The 12,482-nt window shown below is 39.7% G+C and overlaps 1 protein-coding gene across 1 annotated transcript; it reads left to right on the top strand.

The window, feature by feature from the left end:
- The first annotated feature begins 7,455 nt into the window (after positions 1–7,455).
- Positions 7,456–12,482, top strand: LOC115742142 (calcium-transporting ATPase 2, plasma membrane-type-like). Its single transcript, XM_030676259.2, has 7 exons — positions 7,456–7,911; positions 8,632–8,686; positions 8,772–10,720; positions 10,799–10,957; positions 11,312–11,483; positions 11,579–11,877; positions 12,071–12,482. The coding sequence occupies exons 1-7, from the start codon at positions 7,738–7,740 to the stop codon at positions 12,308–12,310; spliced, it is 3,048 nt and encodes a 1,015-aa protein (XP_030532119.1). The 5' UTR covers positions 7,456–7,737; the 3' UTR covers positions 12,311–12,482.

Genomic DNA, 12,482 nt, shown 5'->3' with positions numbered 1-12,482 from the left:
GGAGCTGGTCGTAAGTTAGGCTCGGCAGCTTGGTGACAAGAGATGGCAGACGAATGGCGGAGAACCGCTGAGAAGGACGATCAAAGCTTGTATTGATTGGTAAGCAAGTAAGGACAATCGGCTTAATTGAGCAATTTTCGGAAATGATCACGAGGAAGCCTGGCCACAACCGAGCTTTAGACACACCGGCCAAGCTAGTCACACAAAGAGCTCGACAAAGGAAGGCTAGAATTTGGCTAGGGACTGGTGGGAAGCAACTAGAAGGGAGGACGCTAGCCATGAGAGGAAATTTGAGAGAGAGAGGATTTTCTGATTTCTTTATGTGAGAGTGTTCAATCCCATCCCAAAGGCCAGCCAATCCCGGCCCTCCACCTCATTCTTTGATCTAATGGCTAGGATTCATTGCTTAATGGCCAAGCAAAGACCAATGGCTCTTGGCTCTTACTAGAGCACATGGATGGGTGACATGGCACCATTTTTGGCTAGGATTAGATGAGAATGAATGGCTAAGATGAGGGGAGAAGAACAGGAGGAGTGCCATAATTTTCGTACGACACTCACTTGAGTGTCATCACTTTTTTTATTTTTTGCTCACTTAAGTGTCATATCGGAGTAAAATTGATAATTTGAGTGTCTTTTATGGCAAATCATCCCATGTGAAATTTTTATTTAATTTTTTAGTCACACGTGGATATTATTATTATTTATTTATTTATTTTGAATTTTTTTTATTTTTCTTTTGCTTTTTTCTTTTTTTCCCTGGCCGGCGAGTAAAGTTCAAAATAAATAAAAATAAAAAAAAAATTCAAAAAAATTCAAAGATTCAAAAGAAATTGTCATGGCGATGCCATGTCAGATTTTTCAATATCCACGTTGGATATCCAGGGAGGCAAATCGCTGGTGGCACTTAAATGATTGATATTTCAAATTCGTGGCACTTACATGAGCCAAAAAAAGTTATGTCACCCAAGTAAGCGCCGTATGAAAATTATGACACTCTTGCTGTTCTTCTCCCCCAAAATGAGGGTGCACTTGGATTGATGACACGACATGACATTTTGGTGAATTGTGAAGAGTGGCAATTTGGTAATTAAAAGGAGAGAGGGCCAACCATGCTATAGGTAGGGTTGAGTTGCTTGGTTCGGCCTCTTGGGCTGAAAACACCTAATTGGGTTTCAACCCAATGGGCTGTAGCCTCGTTGGGCTTAACCGGATCAACTCGGGGACTTCCAATTGTCTTAATATCTCTCTAAATTGCTCTATGAACTTGGTCATTATTGGGCTTGAAGTCTTAAATTGGCATGGTCCCTAAATCAAATGTCTAAAAAAGGAATCAAATCAATGAATTTTTGAAATTTTCCGATTGAGGGTCAAAGTCATCGATTTGACCAAAAAGTCAACTCTCAAACGGTTTTGTAAGAACCGAAAATTAAAAGCCTAACTATGGAAGTGACAATAAAATGAAGTATTTTTCATGATTTTCACAAATTTCATAAATGTTGACGAAGAGTTGACTTTCTTGATTTGACCAAAAAGTTAACATTTGACCAATCGAGAAAACGCCACATGACTATAAATGAAACAAAATGGAACTTGAAAGATAGTAAAGTAACCATCTTTGGCCGAGAAACGGGCGTGCAACTATGAGTCACGATGAGGAACCCGAGTATAATGTTTTTACCTTTATTGTACTTGTCGGGCAAAAATTTAGGCGTCAATAAGCGACGTGCACTTGTGATGTCTTTTTCTCGATTATGTTGTGTGTAGTAGAGGTTTTTTTTTTTTTTTTTGGGTCGAATAGTGGAGGTTCATGTTCTTCATTATTTAACATCAATTCTCCTTTTCCCATGTCAGAGTCGGATATTCTAAGTTTGAATATCTAGGGGTGAACATGATTTCAGAGTAGAATCGAAATCCGAAATCGGAACCTATATGATCTGGTTCAGTTCTAGGTTCCAAGATATGTAGGGTAGCTTCCAGATTCCAAAAATTGAGGAACCTGTTTCAACGGGTAGGTTTCAGTTTCTACTACATAGAACCCGGAACCTTGACCCTAGATCCCGAAATAAAGTTTTATATATTTTTTTTATATATATTTTTGCACAATCCTACAATGTTTTATGGCGTCCGATAATTAGTATATAATTTAGAGCCAATAAATTTGTAGGTTTCAGATTCCAAAAAATGATAAATGTGTTCTAATTGATTGGTTTCAAGTTCTAAATGTAACATGTATGAACTTAAAATCGTTCACCTCTACTTTCTCTTAGATGTTGTAGTGTTCACTATCATTTTTCTGAACTACAAATGAAAAAATAAAAGAAAATAAAAGAAATTGATAGGTTCTCGGATACCCTGGAATTGACTCTAGAACCTGTGACATGGTAGGTTTCGGGTTTCGGGGTGTGACGGGATAGATTCCGGGTTCCAAAAAATGAGGAACCTGTTCTGACGGGTAGGTTCTAGGTTCCAAATAAAACCTGTAAGGAACGTGAAACCGTTCACCTCTATGAATATCTGCAAAACCCTATTTGCCACTCCAATAACATAATTCAATGCTTTAGGCTTAGGCCAAAGTCTAACCTATGGGTGAGGTGGGGTATTAGAATACTTAAATATTAAATTGTTGTGGGTAAAACATAAAGCTGGAAAGGACTTAACCAATTGTGCGATAGAGAAAAATATCCTATAAAAATATCCTAATTATCTGTAACATCTCCTCAAGTTCAAGGTACATACAATTTGACTTAAGTTTGGATAAAAGATCCGAAGGAGGCGTGGGTGGATCACTGCTGCTCGGCAAGCTACATGACAAAAGGCTGCTGTCGCGCAAGAGTTTGCTGTCGCGACATGTGGCAACCTTCGTGACGAAATTCCAGGATTTGGTTCGTCTGAGGGTGAGACTTTGGTGGTCGTGTTTTTCTGTGGACAAAAATATGGCTGCCGTGGCCGCCGTAGTTACAAACGCCGTGGGGAAATCGGTCGGTGCGGCTGACGTTACTAGAAAGGTGAGTCTAAAGGCTGAAAAATCACATTTTGTGGAGCTTCTCTTCCACTTGTTTTAGCCGCGGACTTCATGGCGTGAGGTAGAGGAACCTGAGAGACATCTTGATCTTTCCCTTCTTCATTTTTTGCCGTGAGTCACCTAGAGAGGGAAGGCTTGAGTGCTTTCAAACATTGAACCTCTTCCTCATTTTGGTGGTGACTTCCTAGGGTGAGGGAGAGAAGCCATTCCAAACTTTTTCACTCTTCTTCGCTCATCATTCAAGGTTGTTCTTTGTGCATTAACCTTGTTTCATTTTGGTTTCTATGTAGTCAAAGGTAGGGATATCGGGCTCCATGTTCGCCAGTTCGAAACCGGTTGTGTTAGGTTGGATTTCCCCATGAGAGTGGCCCTCCTTTGCCGTGCTGTTTGGATGCTCAACTATGCTCATTGTCATGTTACTTGTTAGAGATAATTATAGCATTTCTATAGAATATTTTCCTCTGTCAGAATTAGTCCAAATATATATCTCGAGTTTCCGTATTTTCAAAATTGCACATATCCTTGATATGTTACTTTAGATAATCATTTAATAAATCTTATAAATAAGCTCATGTATTCATCATTATCTAACATTGAACTATACATAACTTTCTCAATCCTACTTTCCGCATGTATTTCTTATCGCGGTTAATAGATCTAATCGATCTTGAAGTGCACCGCGTGCAATTATTGTAATTTGTGTCATCTTCTTTTTCAATAACTACTAATATCCTTCTCTCGATGTCCATCCTCAACTTCATCTATCTCGTGCAACACCCAACGTCGGCATATTCTGTCGTCGCATAGTCTGCAGAACCTGTTATCTGAAGAAGCTCCCATCCAGACTATTTCGTAATAATGCCAGCCATACCAATCGCGTCTCCCCACGATGTTTCTAACTATACCAGCCGCACTGGCCAAATTTATATCCACAGACAAACATCAACACAAAACTCGCCCGCCCTTCTACGAACCAGATCCTGGAATTTCGTCACGACGGTTGCCACCTGCGGCGACAATAGCCTCCTGTGCGATGGCAGTCTTCTATCATGTAGCTTGCACCGCAACCATGACAATACACAACAATAACATAAGTAGCCACGCCAACATCAACCAATTCTCTCTTCAGCACATCAAGGTGCTTCACTGATCCACCCAAGCCTCTTTCAGATCTTTTATTCAAACTCAAGTTAAATTGTACGCACCATGAGCTTGAGGGGATGTTAGAGATAATTAGGATATTTTCCTCTATTAAAGATAATTAGAGTATTTTTCTTGATTCTTCATAACTCTTACGAGTGGGCATATGTCTCTCTTTTATTGTGTATATCCTTGATTGATATGTTACGTTAGACAATAATCTAATTAAAAACCTATAAATAGGTTCACATTCTTCATTATTTAACATCGAAATATATAAATATAATCAAATTTAATCGTCATTGACGAATCTGATTTCTAATTTTCTAATGGAAGGCATAAATAGTCTACGAACAAAAAAGTAAGTTTCCGCATATATATGTTGTTTTCCATATCCTTAACAATTTTTTTTCATCCTTATTGATTCTTTTGTATAAATTTTTGCCCTAAAATAAAAAAATTCCTCAAATGATGAGGAGTTGTTAAAAACTGGTTGAAATAATGAAGGGAGTGAAAGAAGAAACGTGTCATACGTAAATTGATGGTGGAAGAGAGAAGAGGGCTTACACTAACAGCTACATGTGTCAATATGGGTTAGAATCTCAATTTTTTAACACGTTTTCAATGGGTCGGATTGGAAATGGATCACTGATAGTTCTGCAAATTGGTGAAAATGAATTTGAGATATATGAGGCTAACTTTATACGGTGGAATATAGGTTTACATAAGGCTCGTGTTTAACCATTTAGTTTATCACCTTCAACTCATACAGACAATTTCTTTTTCTGCCTTCATTTCTTGACTTGCTAAAGAAGACACAACTCGAGGACAAAAAGCGAGCGGCATTTTCATTGACCTCCTCGCGTTTAGCCTATTCATCGCGTAGTTAACGCTCACGCTCGGGGATCCGTAGCTCTTGTGGAGGCTGTACAGGCACGAGCCGAGATGCGCTGTCGACGTGCACATACAGGTCCTCCATGGTGCCGGCTTCTAGTCTCCACTTGACGAATTGGCCACCGCTGCGCTACGAGACAAAGATCGATTGGCTCGGCGAAATCGGGCAGTCGAGGGCGAAGCGTATGGAGGGAGAGGGCTGCGTAAGGGAGTGGAGGTTGATGTGTGTCGGAGAGGTGGATCTGTGGAAGAAGGAGGTGGCTTGGCTGTGGCTTACGGGAAGAAGATGAAGTTTTTTAACTTTTTTTTTTCCATTTTTTTGGAAATTATATTTTTAATTTTCATTCACTTTTTTGTTTTTTCAGTTTTACATTTTTATGTTAGTTTATTGGAAATTATGCGTAGCTATTCTTTGTTGGAACATACTTAAGTGGCAGTAATATCCAATTTTCATTATTTTTTTTTATCTCGATTTGTAAATTATCTAAACATTATGAATTATAAAAAAAATCAAAATTTCCAAAAATTATAAAATTTTCCTCAATGTTTTAGCAATATATAAATTTTTAAATATTCATTAGAACAAAGTTTTTCTAAACTGGATTCAATATTAAAGTGTTCTATTAATATGAATCGAGGTTGGGTATAGATTGGGCGCAGGTCGGGACGGATATAGGTTATTGAATTTACATTGCATGAGCATGGATCAAAACATGTTAAATGGGTCAATAAGGGGAGGACCATATTTAACCTGTCCCAAACCCGATCCGATCCACTCATTTGACACATCTACTGGTAGCCAAGCAAAATGGCTAAAAAAGTGTCTTAAGCCTCTAGGATTACTTCATTTGCAATAGCTTTAATAAATACTAGGCCATGGCCCACGCTTTGCAGGGGATTTCTTGGTAATATTAACTATAGAAAACTTTGATTTTTCTTAGTAATATTACCAAGCAATCCTCTAGGATTTCTTCATTTTAGAAATATGATTTTTGTCACAAACTATACAAAACTTTTCAATAGTAGATACTATGGAAAAACATATAGAATCTTCAATTCGATTCAATCTTTCAATGCAAATGATATTTCATACAATGAATTATTAATTCATGCACCGCTACATCGCTGTCTTTCGCAAATTTCAAGCACATTTACTTGTTGCATTATTTTAGTCCTATATAATTTCTTACATAAAAAAACCATATTTCTAAAATAAAGGACTATAAAGAGACTGATCTAATGACGAGGGTGTTAGAGTTTTTATATATTAATCACGTTTTTATATAATAGTTTAAACTTTTAGAACAGTTAATAGTTATCCTACAAAATCTCATATGGTATCGTAGTAGGAATCTTCCCTATTTGCCTCCTCAATTGCATATTTCCATGCTTTAGGCCAGAGAGAGTGGAAGGAAGCAAAAATAATTCTGAGATCGTGAAAATTATAAGAGGGAAAAGCTCTAACATTCCCAACTAATTAAAATGGCCAAAAGGTGATATAGGTCTGGACCAATCTGTTTGCCATAGTTTTTGTGATGTATTAATAAACCTCATTTGCCAAGAAGAGGAATAACCGCATATTACACCCCTAAATGATGCACAAAAAGAGAATTTAAATTGGTACAGCTTTATTCTTTATAAAAGATCCATGATGATCTTTGCCGTAATATTAAAGGAGTGGAAATTTTTTTTTTTAAGCATCAAATTATCTACGCATCCAATTCATTTCATATCAGTTTTTGGTTTCTACATTTCAATAAGGCTCCGTGCTTTATGCGAAAAATAAGTGATTTGAAAAATATTGCCCTAAAAATGATTTATCTCGCTTGATATAATTAGTCCATAAAAAAAAATTTCATTGTTGACACTAGTTTATGCCTGAATATTTTAGTTTATTCATTTTTGTAAGCAATGCTAGTGATCTTTTCTAGAAAAATATTTTCAAAATCAACAATTTCCGTAAAACAAACAGAGCCTTAGTTTATCTTCACCGTGATCCTTTTAAAGCAGATATTCTCATTGTGTTTGATAATTTATTTATTCGTGTATGTGCAACTATGCATAAAAAGGGAATTAACAATTGAAAAGAGATGAAAAAAAAGGTTGAATAAGAATGAAAATCCAAATCTTTGATGGCTGGCAGATTAACAAATCATGGACGATATCGTTCCACGAAATATTATGTATTCATGCAAACTTATAATTTCCAAACACAAAAAAAAAAAAAAAAAGAAGGCAAAGGGAAAGAAAAATCCATCTTTTCTTTTATAGCCTGAAGCAGCCCCAGAGAACTTTGACCCTCTAAGGGTCAACTCTTTTGCCTACATGTCAGGGGAGGAAAGAAAAGAACACCACTAGTTTGCATCCAACTCATGCACCCATTTTCGGATCTGCCAGAGACAATTTCTCTATCTCTCTCTCATTCTTTCCACATGATTTCTCTTCTTCCTCCGTCTTTCTTGCCTCCTCCTCTTCCACTTTCAGTTCTGGTTAATCAATGGTTTCTTCAAACATATAGTGCCCTTGAACTTCCCCAGCAATCGTTAGGGCAAGAGATTCAATATATTTCTTCCCCCCACCCCCCCTCCCCCGGCGTCTATACATTTTGAGGCTCTTAGAATCTGAAAAGCGATACTTACAGACATATAGATGAAGAGAGAGGAGTAAAAGGAGGGGAAATGGAGAGCTATTTGAGCGAGAACTTCGAGGTGAAGCCGAAGCATTCGTCGGAGGAGGTGCTGGAGAGATGGCGGAAGCTGTGCGGTGTAGTGAAGAACCCGAAGCGCCGGTTCCGGTTCACTGCCAATCTGTCCAAGCGTTATGAGGCCGCTGCGATGCGTCGCACCAATCAGGTCAAGGATTGCTGCACTTTTCTTTCTTTCCAATTTCTCTTTATATTTTCGGATATAACGGTCACGCGGTGTCCTGATCCGAGCCGGCTTTTACGCACTTATGGAGTGAATATCTCCGGTCTATTCCAAAGTAGGGTGTTGGTTAACGTTTCTGATTATAGATGTCTTATAGGGAACTTACGGTTTGAACATGGCATGTCAATGCTCATTTTCACAGTTAAAATGAATGAGCATATGTTTATAGACGTTATGTTTTCTTATCGAAAATATTTGTTAATGCAATGAACATGCAAGAAAAAACAAACGAAATTTAGCTTCGTCTAAGCATGCGGATTTGCATTTTTCTAAACAAAGTTGAAACGATCTCAGTTCGAGCCCCCGAAACGAACAAAGAAAAACTCTAGCCACTTTAGCCCAGGATACCATTATTGACAATAATTATTCCCCAATAAGAAGTTAACTTCACATAAAAAAGAGAGCTTCGTGTTCGGAAACTCTTAATGAAGCGTTGTAACTCTCAAAGTTTCAAGAAAGCATAACAATCTGCAGTGCAATGTATCGTTCGGGAAATTTTATGAGGGACTACGGAGGATAGATCCTGCTTCTAGATCTAGCATCGTATTCTTGTATGGTACTTGTTTAACATGATGGCAGTTGTATCTACGAATCCTGGCAAGTCCCAAGCTTATTTTTCCGTTTCCACAAATTTGAACTTTGCAGGAGAAGCTGAGGATCGCAGTGTTAGTCTCTAAGGCCGCGATTCAATTCATACAAGGTGAACAAGCATTCAATTTGTTGGCGTATCTTTATTTTTCGCGAGCAATGTAGCACTACAATGATGGTACATGATTCATCCATAGGTGTATCGCCTAGCGACTACGTGGTCCCTAGGGAAGTCAAAGCCGCTGGGTTTCAGATTTGTGCCGATGAGCTAGGATCAATAGTGGAGGGTCATGATATAAAGAAGTTGAAATTCCACGGCGGAGTAGATGGTATCGTTGAAAAGCTCTCAACTTCAACCACCAATGGAATTACAACCGATAGCGAGTTGCTCAATCGAAGACAAGAAATTTTCGGAATCAACCAGTTTGCTGAGAGTGAACCTAAGAGTTTCTGGCTTTTTGTATGGGAAGCTCTACAAGACATGACCCTAATGATATTAGGAGTCTGTGCTTTTGTATCCTTGATAGTTGGTCTTGCCATGGAGGGATGGCCACACGGGGCACATGATGGACTCGGAATTGTGGCAAGCATCTTATTGGTTGTTTTCGTCACTGCTACGAGTGATTATCGTCAGTCTTTGCAGTTTAAGGATTTGGACAATGAGAAAAAGAAAATAACCATCCAAGTCACTAGGAATGGGTACAGGCAGAAGATATCTATTTATGATCTACTGACGGGTGATATTGTGCACCTCTCCATTGGAGATCAAGTTCCGACCGATGGGCTTTTTGTTTCCGGGTTTTCTGTGTCCATTGATGAATCAAGTTTGACAGGCGAAAGCGAGCCTGTTATGGTTAGTACAGAGAATCCCTTCATGCTTTCCGGAACAAAGATTAGAGATGGCTCCTGCAAGATGCTAGTGACGACCACCGGTATGAGAACGCAGTGGGGTAAGCTAATGGAGACTCTTACTGAAGGAGGAGATGATGAAACTCCACTACAAGTTAAGCTGAATGGAGTTGCAACAATCATTGGGAAGATTGGCCTTTTCTTTGCCGTGGTGACTTTTGCTGTTTTGATGCAAGGATTGTGGAGTCGAAAGTGGCAGGCAGGGACTTATTTGTGGTGGAATGGGGATGATGCACTAGAAATGCTGGAATATTTTGCTGTTGCTGTGACAATCGTAGTGGTTGCCGTTCCTGAGGGATTGCCATTAGCCGTGACATTGAGCCTGGCTTTCGCCATGAAGAAGATGATGAACGACAAAGCGCTCGTCCGCCACTTGGCAGCTTGCGAGACCATGGGATCTGCCACGAGCATCTGTAGCGATAAAACTGGTACACTCACCACTAACCACATGACGGTCGTGAAGTCATGCATATGCACGAATGTGAAGGAGATAACTAAGCCCAACAAAGCTTCCAGCCTGTGCTCTGAGATTCCGGACAGCGTCGTGAAGCTTTTGCTGCAATCCATATTCAATAACACAGGAGGAGAAGTAGTAGTGAACAAAGAAGGTAAGCTTGAGATACTCGGAACTCCCACCGAGGCCGCATTGCTGGAGTTCGGCTTATCTTTGGGTGGAGACTTCCAAGCAGAGCGAAAAGCCACGAGGATCATCAAGGTCGAGCCATTCAACTCCACCAAGAAAAGAATGGGAGTAGTGCTCCAGCTCCCTGAGGGAGGCCTACGAGCACATACGAAAGGTGCCTCAGAAATCGTATTGGCTGCTTGCGATAAATTCCTTAACACTAAAGGCGAAGTTGTTCCTCTTGATGAAGCATCAATTAACCATCTCAATGTCACAATCAACCAATTTGCCAGTGAAGCGCTTCGTACTTTATGTCTTGCCTATATGGAATTGGACACTGGGTTCTTAGGTGAAGATCCAATTCCGGTCTCAGGGTATACTTGCATCGGAATTGTTGGTATTAAAGATCCTGTTCGCCCGGGTGTGAAAGAATCTGTTGCAACCTGTCGCTCCGCTGGTATAACAGTGAGAATGGTCACCGGAGACAATATTAACACTGCCAAGGCAATTGCAAGGGAATGCGGAATACTTACCGAGGACGGTATAGCAATAGAAGGTCCAGATTTTCGAGAGAAAAGTCTAGAGGAATTACTTGAACTAATACCTAAGATCCAAGTACATATCCTTATCTGATCTGCAAAGTAATTGCAATATTATTAACAAATGCACCTTTGACGTTTCTTTTTCCTCTAGGTGATGGCTCGATCTTCACCACTGGACAAGCATACTCTAGTAAAGCACTTGAGGACCACATTTGAAGAAGTCGTAGCAGTGACTGGTGATGGAACGAATGATGCCCCAGCTCTACATGAGGCAGATATTGGACTTGCAATGGGCATAGCAGGAACTGAGGTTCGTTGATTTTCACTCCATTAAGGCAACAATTATTTCTGATACACGATCTTACTTCCACACAGCATATAGCGGTTCCCCAAATCTTTGGACCCCATATATTCCTGCAGAACAGTTCTGGTGATGTTAAAAAAGGCAAAGGGCTTTAAATTTTTAAGAATAAGTCTCCGTCAGAAGGGTGAGAAATGAATGGTATATATAGATGTCGACAACGAATAACTTTTGTTTTGGCTTTTTGTATTGTTATAAGGTTTCGGCATCTGTATATTCGCGCATAGTAGGCGGCACCTTCATTCTGATATAATAATGGGAATGACATCTGATCGGTTCTACATTGCCATTTTCCGATTTCAGGTCGCTAAAGAGAGTGCCGACGTTATAATCCTGGATGACAATTTCTCCACAATAGTGACAGTAGCTAAATGGGGGCGTTCTGTATACATCAACATTCAAAAGTTTGTGCAGTTCCAATTGACAGTTAATGTGGTTGCTCTAGTTGTCAACTTCTCTTCGGCTTGCCTGATGGGTGAGAACGCCGACGCACTTCTCTTTAGTAAAGAAATTATGGTTCTTTTTCTGCTCTACCTTCTGATGGTTGTTGCCATCTCATTATTTGTTCAGGGAGTGCTCCACTCACTGCTGTTCAGCTTCTCTGGGTGAACATGATTATGGACACATTAGGCGCGCTCGCGCTTGCGACGGAGCCACCTAACAATGAACTAATGAAACGTCCACCAGTTGGTAGAAAGGGGAATTTCATAAGCAATGTCATGTGGAGGAACATCCTAGGACAATCTCTGTATCAGTTTCTGGTTATCTGGAATCTACAATCAAGAGGGAAGGCTATGTTCGGTCTCGAGGGCCCAGATGCAGATCGCATTCTAAACACACTCATATTCAACTCATTTGTTTTCTGTCAGGTGAGTTGCTTCCTTTTTCGGCTTCATAGTTTTCAGCAAGTACCCTTCTTCTTCAATAAGGCAACATCTTTCCCAGCTTATGCTTTCATTTCTCGTCTGATTAAAGGCGTCCTAAAGAAGTATCCTCATCTTGACTCTGGTAAAAAAAGAGATCCAGCTCACCAGGAAAGCTGCCCGGCTTTGTTTTTTGCAGATCTTCAATGAAATAAGCTCGAGGGACATGGAAGAGATAGATGTTTTCAAAGGGATACTAGATAATTATGTGTTTGTGGCTGTTTTGAGCTGCACTGCACTCTTCCAGATCATTATCATCGAGTTCTTGGGAACCTATGCGAACACATCGCCTCTCACCATCTGTCAATGGCTTCTCAGCATAATCATCGGATTCCTCGGAATGCCGATCTCTGCGGGTGTGAAGATGATCCCAGTATGAATGGGAAATCAAATTGAAGTTGTATAATTTTGGGTTGCTACATATGGAAACCTTCTTGTAGAGTTTCAGAACTCCACTTTTTTTTGGGGGGTATAGATCAATGAACTCATTCTTTGCTGATAAGACGGTCAAAGTTCAATTTTGTGAGAGCAAGCTTTGTTATTATTGTCCT

Source organism: Rhodamnia argentea, chromosome 11 (genome assembly GCF_020921035.1).
Source record: "Rhodamnia argentea isolate NSW1041297 chromosome 11, ASM2092103v1, whole genome shotgun sequence".
Lineage (NCBI taxonomy): Eukaryota > Viridiplantae > Streptophyta > Magnoliopsida > Myrtales > Myrtaceae > Rhodamnia > Rhodamnia argentea.
Note: the sequence above shows the minus strand (reverse complement) of the source record. Positions and strands in the feature narration are given on the sequence as shown.

What these genes read in the sequence shown, in the direction of transcription:
- LOC115742142 (XM_030676259.2), top strand. Translation starts at nt 7,738, where the DNA reads ATGGAGAGCTATTTGAGCGAGAACTTCGAGGTGAAGCCGAAGCATTCG. An exon ending in CGATGCGTCGCACCAATCAG is followed by an intron (nt 7,912 to 8,631) that starts GTCAAGGATTGC and finishes TGAACTTTGCAG; the next exon opens with GAGAAGCTGAGGATCGCAGT. An exon ending in ACTCATTTGTTTTCTGTCAG is followed by an intron (nt 11,878 to 12,070) that starts GTGAGTTGCTTC and finishes TGTTTTTTGCAG; the next exon opens with ATCTTCAATGAAATAAGCTC.